This window comes from Narcine bancroftii, chromosome 4 (assembly GCF_036971445.1).
Source record: "Narcine bancroftii isolate sNarBan1 chromosome 4, sNarBan1.hap1, whole genome shotgun sequence".
In the NCBI taxonomy this organism is placed as follows: domain Eukaryota; kingdom Metazoa; phylum Chordata; class Chondrichthyes; order Torpediniformes; family Narcinidae; genus Narcine; species Narcine bancroftii.
The window spans coordinates 288,224,910-288,237,483 of NC_091472.1; the positions used below are offsets into that span (position 1 = coordinate 288,224,910).

Sequence of the window (12,574 nt, forward strand, 5' to 3'; positions counted from 1 at the left end):
ACAGACTATACATTACACCGCAAAAGTTAAATAAATGGGACCCAACAGTATCTGATAGATGTTTTCGATGTAAAAAAGAAATGGGAACAACAATTCATGCAATCTGGACATGTGAGAGAGTAGAAAAATTTTGGGATGATCTCAATCAGATATTAAATAAAATAACAGAAAACAATATACCAAAGAATCCAGAGATCTTCCTCCTAAGTAACATAAAAAACAAAGAATTTGGAATTGATTTGGAGGATGCACAAAAAAGATTTGTTAAGATAGCCCTAGCCGTAGCAAAAAAATGTATTATGTCAACCTGGAAATTGGAAGATAATTTGAAAATACAACAATGGTATATAGAAATGAATAAATGTATTCCATTAGAAAAAATAACATATAGTTTAAGAAATAATATTGAAATATTTGAACAAGTATGGGAGCCTTACATTAAATACAATAGCGAAAACCTACCGGGAACAAACATTACCTAAGTTGATGGAAGGAGAAGGAAAGAAAAGAATGGACTCAGCAGAATTTCTGGTGTATTTTTGTTGAATGACAACATTGTCTGACTGGCTTAATGCAACCTAGACTGTATACCTAAAATGGATGAGAGGGGGGAGGGGTGGGGGGGTGGCTTGGGAGGAGGGAGGGGGGGGAGAAAAAGTCACTGTATATGTGTGAAAAAGTGTATATCATGGCTAATGTGATTTATGGTGTGAAAAATAAAAAATTTAAAAAAAAAGAAAGAAACAAAGGGCTTTGAGACCAAAGTCAGCCCTCACCCGCATCTTCTCCATTTCCCGCTCATGTGCCCTGGGCCCCTCTGTTCCCAGGTGTAAAAAAAAGTATTCCCTTGTCCTCACCTCCACGTCTAATACCATGACCAGACACATCCCCTCTCCACCTTCCATAGGGGCACTCCCTCCATGACACCCTCATCCACCCATTAATCGCCCCTTGGCATTTTCCCCTGCGGCTGCAGGAAATACCACACTCATGCCTACACCTCCTCCCTCACCGCTATTTGGAGTCCCAAACAGTCCTGCCAAATGAAGCAACACTTTACTTGTGAATCCGTGGGAGTCCATTATTGCACCTGGTGCTTCCATTGTTGCCTTCTCTATATCGGAGAGACTGGATGCAGACTGGGAGATTACTTTGTTGAGCATCTTCACTCTGTCTGCATCAGTGACAGGGATCTCCCAGAGGCCAACCATTTCAATTCTGCGCCCCACTCCTCCACTGATATCTCTCTCCATGGCTTCATGTACTGCCAAACAAGACCAACCGGAAATTAGAGGAGTAGCTTATAATTTTCCATCTGGGCACTCTTCAACCAGTTGGCATTAACATCAACTTCTCCTTTTTCTGCTAGCCTATTCCCTTTTCTCCCTCTCTTCCTCATTTCTCTGTCTTCTTTCCTCCAGCTCGCCACCCTTTCTCTCTCCATTTTCAGAACCATAACCCCTCCCCTTAATTTGCTATTGTGCTATCCCTTCCTTATTTGCCTATTACTTCCTGGTTCCTACCTATGGGACTGTGCTCCTCCCTCTGTCCTTCCCCTCCAGACATTTTGTTCAGGCGTCTACCTGCATTTTGCTCATTCCTTGCTCAAGCACAAAAAGTTGGTTATATAATCTTTATCTTTGCTATATAAAGTTCACTGTTTGACCTGCCAAGTTTCTCCAGCATTGTGTTTTTACATAAGACAATGGAAGCAGGAGAGGGTCAAAGAGCCCCTCAAACTGATCCTACCATCCATCTGCTCTCCAGCTCATCTCTTCATCTGTGTCAGTTAATGCTGCCTTCTAAAAGAAGTATAATTTTATGGGATAGATTGGGCAACTGAAGGACGAAAGGAAGATTCCATAATGGATTGCACTATTCATCCAGGTATCTAGAATGGAATAATACTTAAGTAGAAATCTATAATGGAGGAATGATTAATGTCTTGCTCCAGTATTGAAAAATAAACTTAATGTTGGAGGCAGTAAATGGTAATAGATGGGAGCACAAATCAGAATACCAGGTAGGCATAATCATGGGATATCAAGTATATTATCACAGGAGAAAGAAGTCAGGGCAGAAACAAAAGAAGTAGTGTAAGGCAAAAAAAAAAATCGAAGGAAAATGGCCACACTACAAAAAAAGGGGAAAAATTATTAAAAAGAGTAAAAAGGCCCAACTCATTTCTTTTTAATGCATGAATCATTTGGTGAATTAACAGAACAAGGGGTGATGAATGGGTATGATATGACAGCCATTAGAGAGCAATTTGTTGCAAAGGAATCACAGTTCAGAAGGTTACATTCAGGGTGATGAAACTTTCGGAAGGATAGTCATGATGGAAAGCCTGCTGGGCTAGCACTGTTATTAGGAGATAAAAACAATTAGGTGCAGGAGATATTGAGTCCATTTGGGGTGGAGGTTAATAACAAAGGAAGGGAAATAAGAAATTGGCAGGAATAGTGTTTGGACCCCAAAACAACAATTGCATTGTAAGAAAAAAATATAGATTAAACAAGTGCAATGATTATAGGGGACATTAAAGATCTGCGCTGACTAACTTACCAAGGTATTCATGGATATCTTCAATATCTCACTCCGGCAGGGCGTGGTACTCACCTGTTTGTACGGGTGCCCAAGAAGAGTGTAGTAACCTGCCTTAACTCTCAACCAGTAGCATTTTGATCAACAGTGAGTGATGAAGTGTTTCGAAAGCTCCTGTCTGAATAGTGACATGGATCTATTCCAGTTTGTCTATCGCAGTAACAGGTCTACAGCAGATGCCATCTCACTAGTTCTACACAAACTCCTGGAACACCTGGACAGTAAAGATGCATACATCAGGATGCTCTTTATCAACTACAGTTCGGCAGTTAACACCATCATCCCCTCAAAACTGATCAGCGAACTCCAGGACCTGGGCGTTAACATTCCACTATGTAATTGGATCATGGATTTCTTTACCTCCAGACCATAATCAGTGAAGAACTTCTCCACAATCTCCATCAGTACTGGAGCCCCACATTCTGCCTTCTTAGTCCCCTGCTCTACTCACTTTACACCACGACTGTGTGGCTCAGTACGACAATATCTACAAATTTGCTCATGATGCCACAGTAGTTGATTGTACAAAGAAAGGGGATGAGTCAGCACACAGGATGGAGATTGAAACTTGGCTGAATGGTGCAACAACTACCTCACACTCAATGTCATCAAAACTAAGGAGCTGATTGTTGAGTTCAGGAAAGGAAAGCCAGAGGTACACAATCCAGTGATCATTTGGAGATCAGAGGTGGAGAGGGTGAGCAAATTAAGTTCTCTATTTCCTGGCCCCAACACACCAATGGGATTTTGAAGAGAGCACGTCAGCCCCTCTACTTCCTCAGGAGTTTGCGGAGGTTTGGTAATGACACCAGAAACCCTGGAAAATTTCTACAGAGGTGTGCTGCATCACGGCCTGGTCTGAGAATACCGATACCCCCTGAGTGTAAATCCCTCCAAAAGGTAGTGGACGCAGCCCAGGACATCACAGACAAAACCCACTCTTCTACTGAGTACATCTACAGGGAATGCTGCCGTCGGTGTACAGCAGCAATCATTGAAGACCCACACCCTCTGTTCTCACTGCTGCCATCACGGAAGAGGTACAGGTGCCACAAGACTCACACCACCTGGTTCAAGAACAGCTGCTACCCCTCCACCATCAGACTCCTCAACAATCAATTGAAAAGAAAATCAATAAAGTGCACAAGTAAGACTCCTTAAATTTATTTTGATCTTTCTGTATTGCAGTCAACTTGCTTACATTTGTTTTTACATTTGTTTTCTGTTTACAGTTCTTTTATTTGTTTACTTGTTCACACTGTGTACAGTTTATTTTATTTTAGTGGTAATTCTGCCATGCCTGCCGGAAAAAGGAATCTCAGGGTTGTATTTGATGTCATGTATGTACTCAGACAATATATCTGAAATCTGAAATCATGTAGATTGGATGAACAAATTGGAAAGGGTAGCTACAAATCAATAAAGTTACAGAGAATATGAGTTAACAGTTTGTGAAAGTCATGAAGACAACAATAAGTTCAGAATCCACCAAAAGAGCACAAAAATTTTTAGAAAGAGATGGAGATCATAAACCATGAGGGTAAACTAATGAGGATTTTAAAAACATCAACAAAAAAAAATGCTGACCTGTTGTACAATGAGAATTGGAAAATAGTTAAGGAAATCAAGAAAATGACAGAGGAGTTGAGGAAATTCTCTGCACCAGTCTTTAAAGGAGAAAATACTCTGAACAAGTAACCATTAGCTCCTGAAAAGAATATCTCACACTGAAACTCTCCATGATTCTCAAGTTGCACTCCCCAATTAATTTCCCATGAAACTTGTTGTCAGAAGACCAGTAAACTTGAGTAGCAGTGGTCTTGTAACAATGACACCTAACTTACTTATGTTGCTTCAAAATTGTGAATTGTTTTATAATTTTTTTAAAAATCCTTTCTCTATTAATTTTACCTTGATCTCCCATCATCTTCTATTTCTTTCTGTGCTAAATTGATATCTACACCCCTGTTATAATTGATCAAATACAACATAAACAGCAACAATTTTATATTTTTTCTTATAAAAAAAATTCGGTTGAATGGGTGGATGGACGCAAGTCGCATAGATCAGAAGTCATGGAGTACCTGTATAGGCTGGAGAGTGTTTAAGTGGAGGCACAAAAAGTGCAAGCATGTGATCCTGACAACTAAGGAAGGTTAATGGGAAGGTAATAATTATAGAGGGTTTTATGGGAAGTTGCAACCAGATATAGAGGAGATAGGAGACCCTGTGGAAAAAGTGAGTGGATGATAGTAGAATGAAGCACATGGAACTAGTGGACAAAACTAAAGGATGGAGGACTGGGGATATGTTTATGGAAACACTAAGGAACCTGGACTCGTACAGGAAAACACATTAGGATGATTGGGTTTATATTATGGAGATTTAGAAGAAATGAGAGGAGATCTCACTGAAACTGTCAAAGGACAGGACTGCACAGGCGCAGGAAGGATGCTCTCAGTGGTGAGATTTCTCAAGCCAGCAATTACAGCCAGAGAATACAGGGTTGGCCCTTTAAGATTGAGCACAGATGAAATTTCTTCATTTTAACCATGGTGAACTGTGGCATTCTTAACTACCGAAGGCATAAATAGACTCATATTTGAGCTGGCGAGAGTTCTTATGGCTAAAGAAACCAAGGGATATGTTGAGAAAGCTGAGAATCACATTATTATTTACTGCAATTGTGGGGAAAAGGGGAATTGACCATTTTTTTTTAAACAGTAATTTTTTTCCCAGTCATCACTTTACATTGACATCTGAAAGACCAGCACAAATTTGATATGGCCAGATGGAAACAACCAAATTACAAATGCACAAGTAGACTAGGAAAATAATGCTTTTTTTTTGCAGTAGTTGAATGTTATTTGAAATACTCTATATCATCTATTTACACAGAATTAATGATGCAAAATAGTTTTATGACCTTGCAACAGGTGGCAGTAGAAATTCCAGGACAAAAATGCAGCCATTAATTTAAACAGAGCTATTATTTGAGTGTTCGATAGCTTGTACAAAGTCCAAAATGTTTGTTGGAAACTTCTATGAATAGAGATAATATGTACACAAAGTCATGTGGTTTATTTGGAGTTTGTATTACACATATAATGTGACTACTTGCTACCATTTAGGATAAGTGATGGTTTAAACATTGATTATTTCCCAGAGTTCAAATAATATATTCATTTCCAAGGGCATACTCAAAGGAGGAGAAGGAGCTTGAGTACCATACTAAATAGCTGCCGTTTGTGACCTCTATTATTGATTAAATATTCTGATCCAGGTAATTTGAAAGAGAACCATTTTTTTCTCTGTAATAAAATATATTCCATTTCATCAGAACTTTTATGTTAATTCATGAATCCAACTCCTTAAACAGCAAAACAAAAACCTCAAGATGGGTGAAATGGTGGCAGTTAGAACAAGAACAGCAGAATGTTTAGTGACCTCAATTTTGGGTTTTCATTTCAACAGAGCCAAAAATTTATGAATGACTTCAAATGCAAAATAAAGATTGTAAAAATGTAGAGAAATTGCCGGTAAATTATTAGAAGTGAAGAAAACTGGATCCTTTGTGTATTTCAAATGAATGAAGTATACATTCATTCCAAAAATATCCCATATTGAACATCTAAATATTTGTCATGTGATACATCTCTGTAATAGATTAAACTTAAAAAAAAATCCTGTAAAAACATTCACTTATTTCCTTGCAGCACTGAACAAATAAATTCATGTGTTTAAAACTCCAGCCTATAAAATGTCAATCCATATCCTGGTTGTCAGATATCATCTTACATAGCAGAATAGCTAATACATAAATCTTAAGTGAAATTTGCCTTCAGGCATTTAGGGCAGTTACAATGCCTTTTGAATCATTCTAGGTTGCAAAATAGTTTTACAAAGAGGACCATGTTAACCCTATCCACTTAAAGGAACGATGCTAAAAAATCACTCAGTTAACTTGTTGGCCTTGCAGCTGTGACTATTTTTGTTTATTTTTCGGACCAAAGCCAGAAGGTTTTATTTGACACTGTCATGTCTTTGGGATCCAATTATAAATTTAATTTGTCAGCATTGATGGAAGGTGCAGTAGGTTTCATGCGAGTCCAATGCAGTGAGAAACCCAACCTGATCCAACCTGAGCCATAAGTGGCTCAAATAAAAAGTCAATCTAACTTTCTTTATGGGGCCAAGAGAGGAGTGGGAGTTGGCATACTGCGTTGGGTTGTGACACCATCTTCCACCAATTTTTCCACCCAGATTCCATAGGAAGTCAGCTGACTTAAATGATGCCAGACGCTTAAATATTCCCAGCCCTTTTGACGCTGCTCGAAGTTAGTTTTGAACTAAAGCCAAAAGTAAAGTACCGAAAACTAGTCTGAACTTAAAAGTAGGCAAATGTTATCTTATAGTATTAAAATTTCCAGATATTAAACAAATAGATTTTCCTTCTGCATAATTTTCTTCTTCTTACGAAAAGGTTGAATTACATTAAAAATCAGCACGTTAAAACTGTTAACCTTTGCATTGCAAATGCTCTCCATGTATGCTACTGTGGACACTGGATGATTAAATGCAGGAAATGGGTTCTGATTTTTCTCCTGGGAAACTCTTGGCTGAGATGCAAAGGAACTCATACAAATTTATCCATATTTTCCCACAGGGAACAACAACAACACCAAGAGTCAGAACAACAATGACCTCAAAGTAAATTAAAGATCAAGATGTGCCAAGAATACTAACCTTTAAACACTGAGAAATTAGTTACCCTTCATGCTTCTTAAAAAGATTTCAATTTATTTTCCAATGGTTTTACTTTTCACTCATGTCATCTTTCTCACTTGGTTCAATGTGTATAAATATAAACAACAGGCATGCAACATGATTAAAGAACTAAAGTTCAATTCTAGAACTGCAACTTGCGTTCAGACATGCTCGTTAGCAAGTATGCACTTCAGTAGTTCCTTCTGTTTTTTTTTTTAATTTTTTATTTTTCACACCATAAATCACATTAGCCATGATATACACTGTTTCTTTCACACATATACAGTGACTTTTTCTCCCCCCCCCCCCTTTCACAATGACTGACTGTTGCACTTCACTGAATGAAGGAATTCAATCAATTTTTTTCAGATGTTGAGGGAAAACATGTCAAAGATTTTTTTTTAAATTTGCTTTCTTAAATTGCAGTGTGTAAGAATAAACTTCCAAAGCATTTATTCTTATCTCAGCAAATTGTGTGCTAAAAATCCAAAATATTTTCTGCATTTTGAATTAGATTGCCAGTTGTGTTAAACTCATTGGACTACGAAATTTTAACCATAAATTATTTACTCACGTTTATGCCAATATAAACACTTCTGAAATGAATATTTGATGTATACCAGATATCTGTGGTATCAAGTATTGGTGAAATTACTTGTGTTTACTCTTTTCTATCTTTCTTCACAAGACCATAACTTTAGTAAACAAAAAGCAAAAGGATCCTTGTGGACAAAAAAAAAACACAGATGATGGTCGACTGCATTGGTTTGCTTGATTTAAGAATAAATGAGATATGAAACAAGGAAAGTCTTTATCATTTCCTTAATTCTCATTCCTATATAATTCCACTAAAATTCTACTTGCCTACTTCAGCAGGTCTGGAATGAAATCTACAGTGTAAGCTTGATCAGTTGAATCAACAGTAATTATAATACTGCATAGAATTCAAATCTAGAAAGAAAATGAAATGTATTTATCTATCTTCTCTCTGACAGACTTGAATCAGCATATAATTTTCTGGCAGTAGAACCTCCGAATACTTCTCGAGGGTAAATGAATTCTACTCAAATCTACAACTTAATTAGCACATTTTATGGCGTTCTTACCTTAGAATACCTATATTTCCAGAAATGCAGTAACAATCGTAGAGCATTCGAACAGCTTGACTGCACTGTGCTGAATAAACATTCAATTATAATTGCAGGTGGAGAATTGCTCCACTCCTATTCATGACTTTCAAAAGCTCTTCATTCCGCAAACCACTTCTATGAATATTCTTGTTCTTATTCACTTCTTGATCTGGCTCTCTCCCTACCACTGAACATGTTTCCTGTAGCTTCCGTAATTTTTATTGATGTGGTCTTTCCTGACCCTGTGTGAACTGCTTTATTCTTCTCTCTTTTCACTAGTATATTTTGGCTGCAGTCTCTGTAACACCCTGAAATGAGCTGCAGCACCTTGTCAACGATTCTCTCAGAACATCTCCATTAACTCACAGCCTCCATTATCTAAAAGGTTATGCAATAGGGAAGTGGGAGCCCCATCAATGTGCTACACTTTGTTATGCAACTTTCTGTGGGAGCAGTGCAACTTTTTCTTTGTTCCTGTTTTAAAAGCCTTAGACCTTCCTATCAAGTAGTAATGCAGAAGTATCCATCGGAAGCACCAACCGTGTTGCTGCAGTTTAAGAACACAGCTCACTAATAAATGCCTAGAAGCATAATAGAAATGTTGTTACATTCTATACTCATGCTCTGGAAAATCTGATTATACGTGGTTCTTTTTTTTTTCATGATATTTAAAACATTGATCTTGCTTTCTTCATTTCCAACAGATGGAAACAACATCAGCTTTGTGTGTTTCCTCGTGCATTAGATTTCTGCCTTTTCAGTGAAGACAGGATTCTCAGAAATATTTATTACCATGCAAATCAGAGCTTCACTAGTGAATTATACCAAGTTCAAATTTATATTGAAACATCTTCAAAGGGTAATTGAATTTCAAGCACAATATCATCCTCTGGAGTCACCATACTGGTAAATCAGATACATACATTCTAAAAAAAAAATCCTTTTAATGTAAAATTAGCATTATAGAACACATTTGAAGCTTTTTTTACCCCTCCTCCACTGCACACCATCTCCTTCCCACCCCTTCTTGATACTGACATCGTTTCTGCACTTCACACTTTTTTATTGGAGCAGAAATTCAAAGTAGCTTATGCTATTTGTATTCAGCTGGTTGAAGCAGCTAAAACGTATCAAGTAATGGGCGGCATGGTTAGTGTAACAGTTAGCTGTTACAGTGCCAGTGACTCGGGTTTGAACCTAGTGCTGTTTGTAAGGAGTTTTTACGTTCTCTCCATGTTGCTCCAGTTCCTCCCACCCTCTAAAACGTACCAGGTTGTAGATCAATTGGGTGTAATCAGATGGCATAGGCTTGAGAGCCGATAGGGCTTGTTACCGTGCTGTATGTCTAAGTCTTTTTTTATTTAAAAAAATTAAATTTAAATTGATAAGACTGGCTCAATTACTTGATCAGTAAATGTAGGCCTGTTGTTACATGTTTTTTGATGTTTGAATGAAAGGGAACGATCTGGTGCATCTGGAGAGCTCATACGTGCTGTCAACCAAGCATGGCAATTTACTTATGACTCACTTATAACAGATTCGAGCCTTGGTCCCGGTCGCTGGTGCTGTAATAGCATTACACTAACTGCTGTGCTAACCATGCTGCCTTGTTTTGCTGTTCTAAGAAAGTCCTATAGTTACTGAACTTTGAATTTTATTGAAGTACAATGCTCAGTTTCAGATAAGATTTTATCTTTTTTGAACAGCTGAAATCTGAAAGCCATTATCTCATGTTTATGAAGAAAACAATGCCTGTTCTGAAATATCTTACAACCAGATCACTCCAAACTAATAATGACATTTTACAAGTAATAAGACAATATTGAGAAAATAATGTTTATTTTAATAAGTGACCGACCATGGATTAATTCGGTTATAGCAGAATTAACTGGACATCAGTGCTTAAAAACGTCAGATGACAATCTCCTGAATTAGGATATTTTTATTAGATTTACAGGGGCTAATTAGCTTGAAGCAATTTGTATTCATTTATGTTAGTTCTAATGAAGGTTGCAGATCTGAAGTGATAACTCAGACCTGAGTGTTCTTAACATTTTCTGGTTTTATTTCAGATTATTAACATCTGCATCGATTGATTTTCAATTTGTTTTACTGTCTGATTTTTCTATTTCACAAACAGATTCATGATTCCTTTGTTGTCAAGTAATAATTCACAAAATGTAATAAAACACAAACTATTTTGAGTAAAACTTATTTATTTAAGAAAATAATCCAGTAGAAAGAATATTACCTTTCTGCTATTCCTTGGGATGCCTGGCTTCTCAAACAGCATTTTTAAGTCATCCAGTGGGATAGAAAATCTCTCGATCCTTCGAGCAGCTTGTAAATCTTCTTTAACAACATCATCCTGGGTTAATTCAGCTTCTTGTATGGTTATGGGTGATGCTAAATTGTTTTTTTGTGCCTTGATCACCAGCATTCTAGTTTCTAGGCCATTTTCCATTCTTGTAGAAATAATATTTTCAGCAACTAAGGTGCTGTGTCAGAACACAGGAAGTCTTCAATAAAGTCACCAAAGAAATTCCAGCTCGTATTACACTCGCTGATATTCTGGGGATGGAAGCATTGGCTGACTGGTGATTTTAGAATGTTGTCGAAAGACTGATGTAAAAAGCTTTCAAGTACCTATGTAAAAGTCTTATATTGAAAGCAACTTGCTTACAGGAACTTCAAATCAGTAAAAAGAGGCTGAAGTAAAGACTCATATGACTTGCTTCTGAGTATATTCCTTGAGACCGATGCAATTGGATCACAAGACTCCCACCTCTTCTTCAAAAGACTCAGTGAACCCTTCTTTATTGGCATTATGCCAGACCCTCAGTTTTCTGCAAATCAGAACATTTAAAATGTGAAAACATTTGACAGACAATTGAAACATCATTGGGAAAATATGTGTTTATAAAATGTATCTCATTTGTGGTTAAACCACAGTTGCACAAAAATATGTCTGTTTAAATTCCTGGTCATGTGAAATACACATTCTAAAAGACTTCATTCCTTGTTTTGCTTCCAGCACACAGCCAAGCTTCAGCAAACATTGCTGAACTCAGGGCAAAAATTCCCAGCTAACAGGAAACCAGATCAGGAAGAGAGTGAATCCCATCACTTCCTTGTATGGAATAATGCCACGTAACAGCATTGCTTGGAAACCAACTTTATGTTAAGTAAATGCTCGGAAAATGAATGCAGACATAACTTGGCATCAGTCCATTTAAAAATAACACTCAATAAATAAACCACCAGTTGCTTTGCAAATTGACACCTCTTTTCTTCCCAGGTCTGAATTATGTTGCAACTTTTTTTTGATTTTTTAAAAATAAATGCAGAGTTTTAGTCTCTGAGCATTAAGTGACAGAAAAAAGCTAGATCAAGTGTACAGTGAGCCCCTTGCCAATTCAGTTCTATATATGTGACACACATTAGGGTCACGTCTCCAGAATGGAGGACCATCGCCTTCCCAAGATCGTGTTATATGGCGAGCTCTCCACTGGCCACCGTGACAGAGGTGCACCAAAGAAAAGGTACAAGGACTGCCTAAAGAAATCTCTTGGTGCCTGCCACATTGACCACCGCCAGTGGGCTGATAACGCCTCAAACCGTGCATCTTGGCGCCTCACAGTTTGGCGGGCAGCAACCTCCTTTGAAGAAGACCGCAGAGCCCACCTCACTGACAAAAGGCAAAGAAGGAAAAACCCAACACCCAACCCCAACCGACCAATTTTCCCCTGCAGCCGCTGCAACCGCGTCTGCCTGTCCCGCATCGGACTTGTCAGCCACGAACGAGCCTGCAGCTGACGTGGACTTTTTGCCCCCTCCATAAATCTTCGTCCGCGAAGCCAAGCCAAAGAAATCCACTGGTGGTATATAATTCCAACAGAATGAAAATGGGGGAAGTGTATTATCCAAATACAAAATGCTAGCTGAACAAAGAGCTTATTTGGTCCATTGTCAATTACTGAATAATTCTACACAGCTCTTCACCCCATTGCGCCAGCTCAACAAATATCTTCGGGTGGGTAAGGGCCTGCTTATGTTTGTTTTACATTTAAAAA

General features: G+C 37.9%; 1 protein-coding gene across 3 annotated transcripts in view; it reads right to left on the minus strand.

Annotated features, from left to right (window-relative positions):
- The window catches only part of xirp2b (xin actin binding repeat containing 2b), a 130,854-nt gene extending 119,421 nt beyond the window's left edge, over positions 1–11,433 (minus strand). Inside the window, exon 1 of one of the 3 annotated variants that reach the window (XM_069935322.1) lies at positions 10,753–11,433. In XM_069935322.1, the coding sequence (XP_069791423.1) occupies positions 10,753–10,965 (213 nt within the window). In that variant the 5' untranslated portion in view covers positions 10,966–11,433. Of the gene's footprint in view, positions 1–8,477; positions 8,872–10,752 lie in introns of those variants that run through there. The other 2 variants (XM_069935320.1, XM_069935325.1) reach the window with 2 other exon arrangements.
- Positions 11,434–12,574: the final 1,141 nt, after the last annotated feature.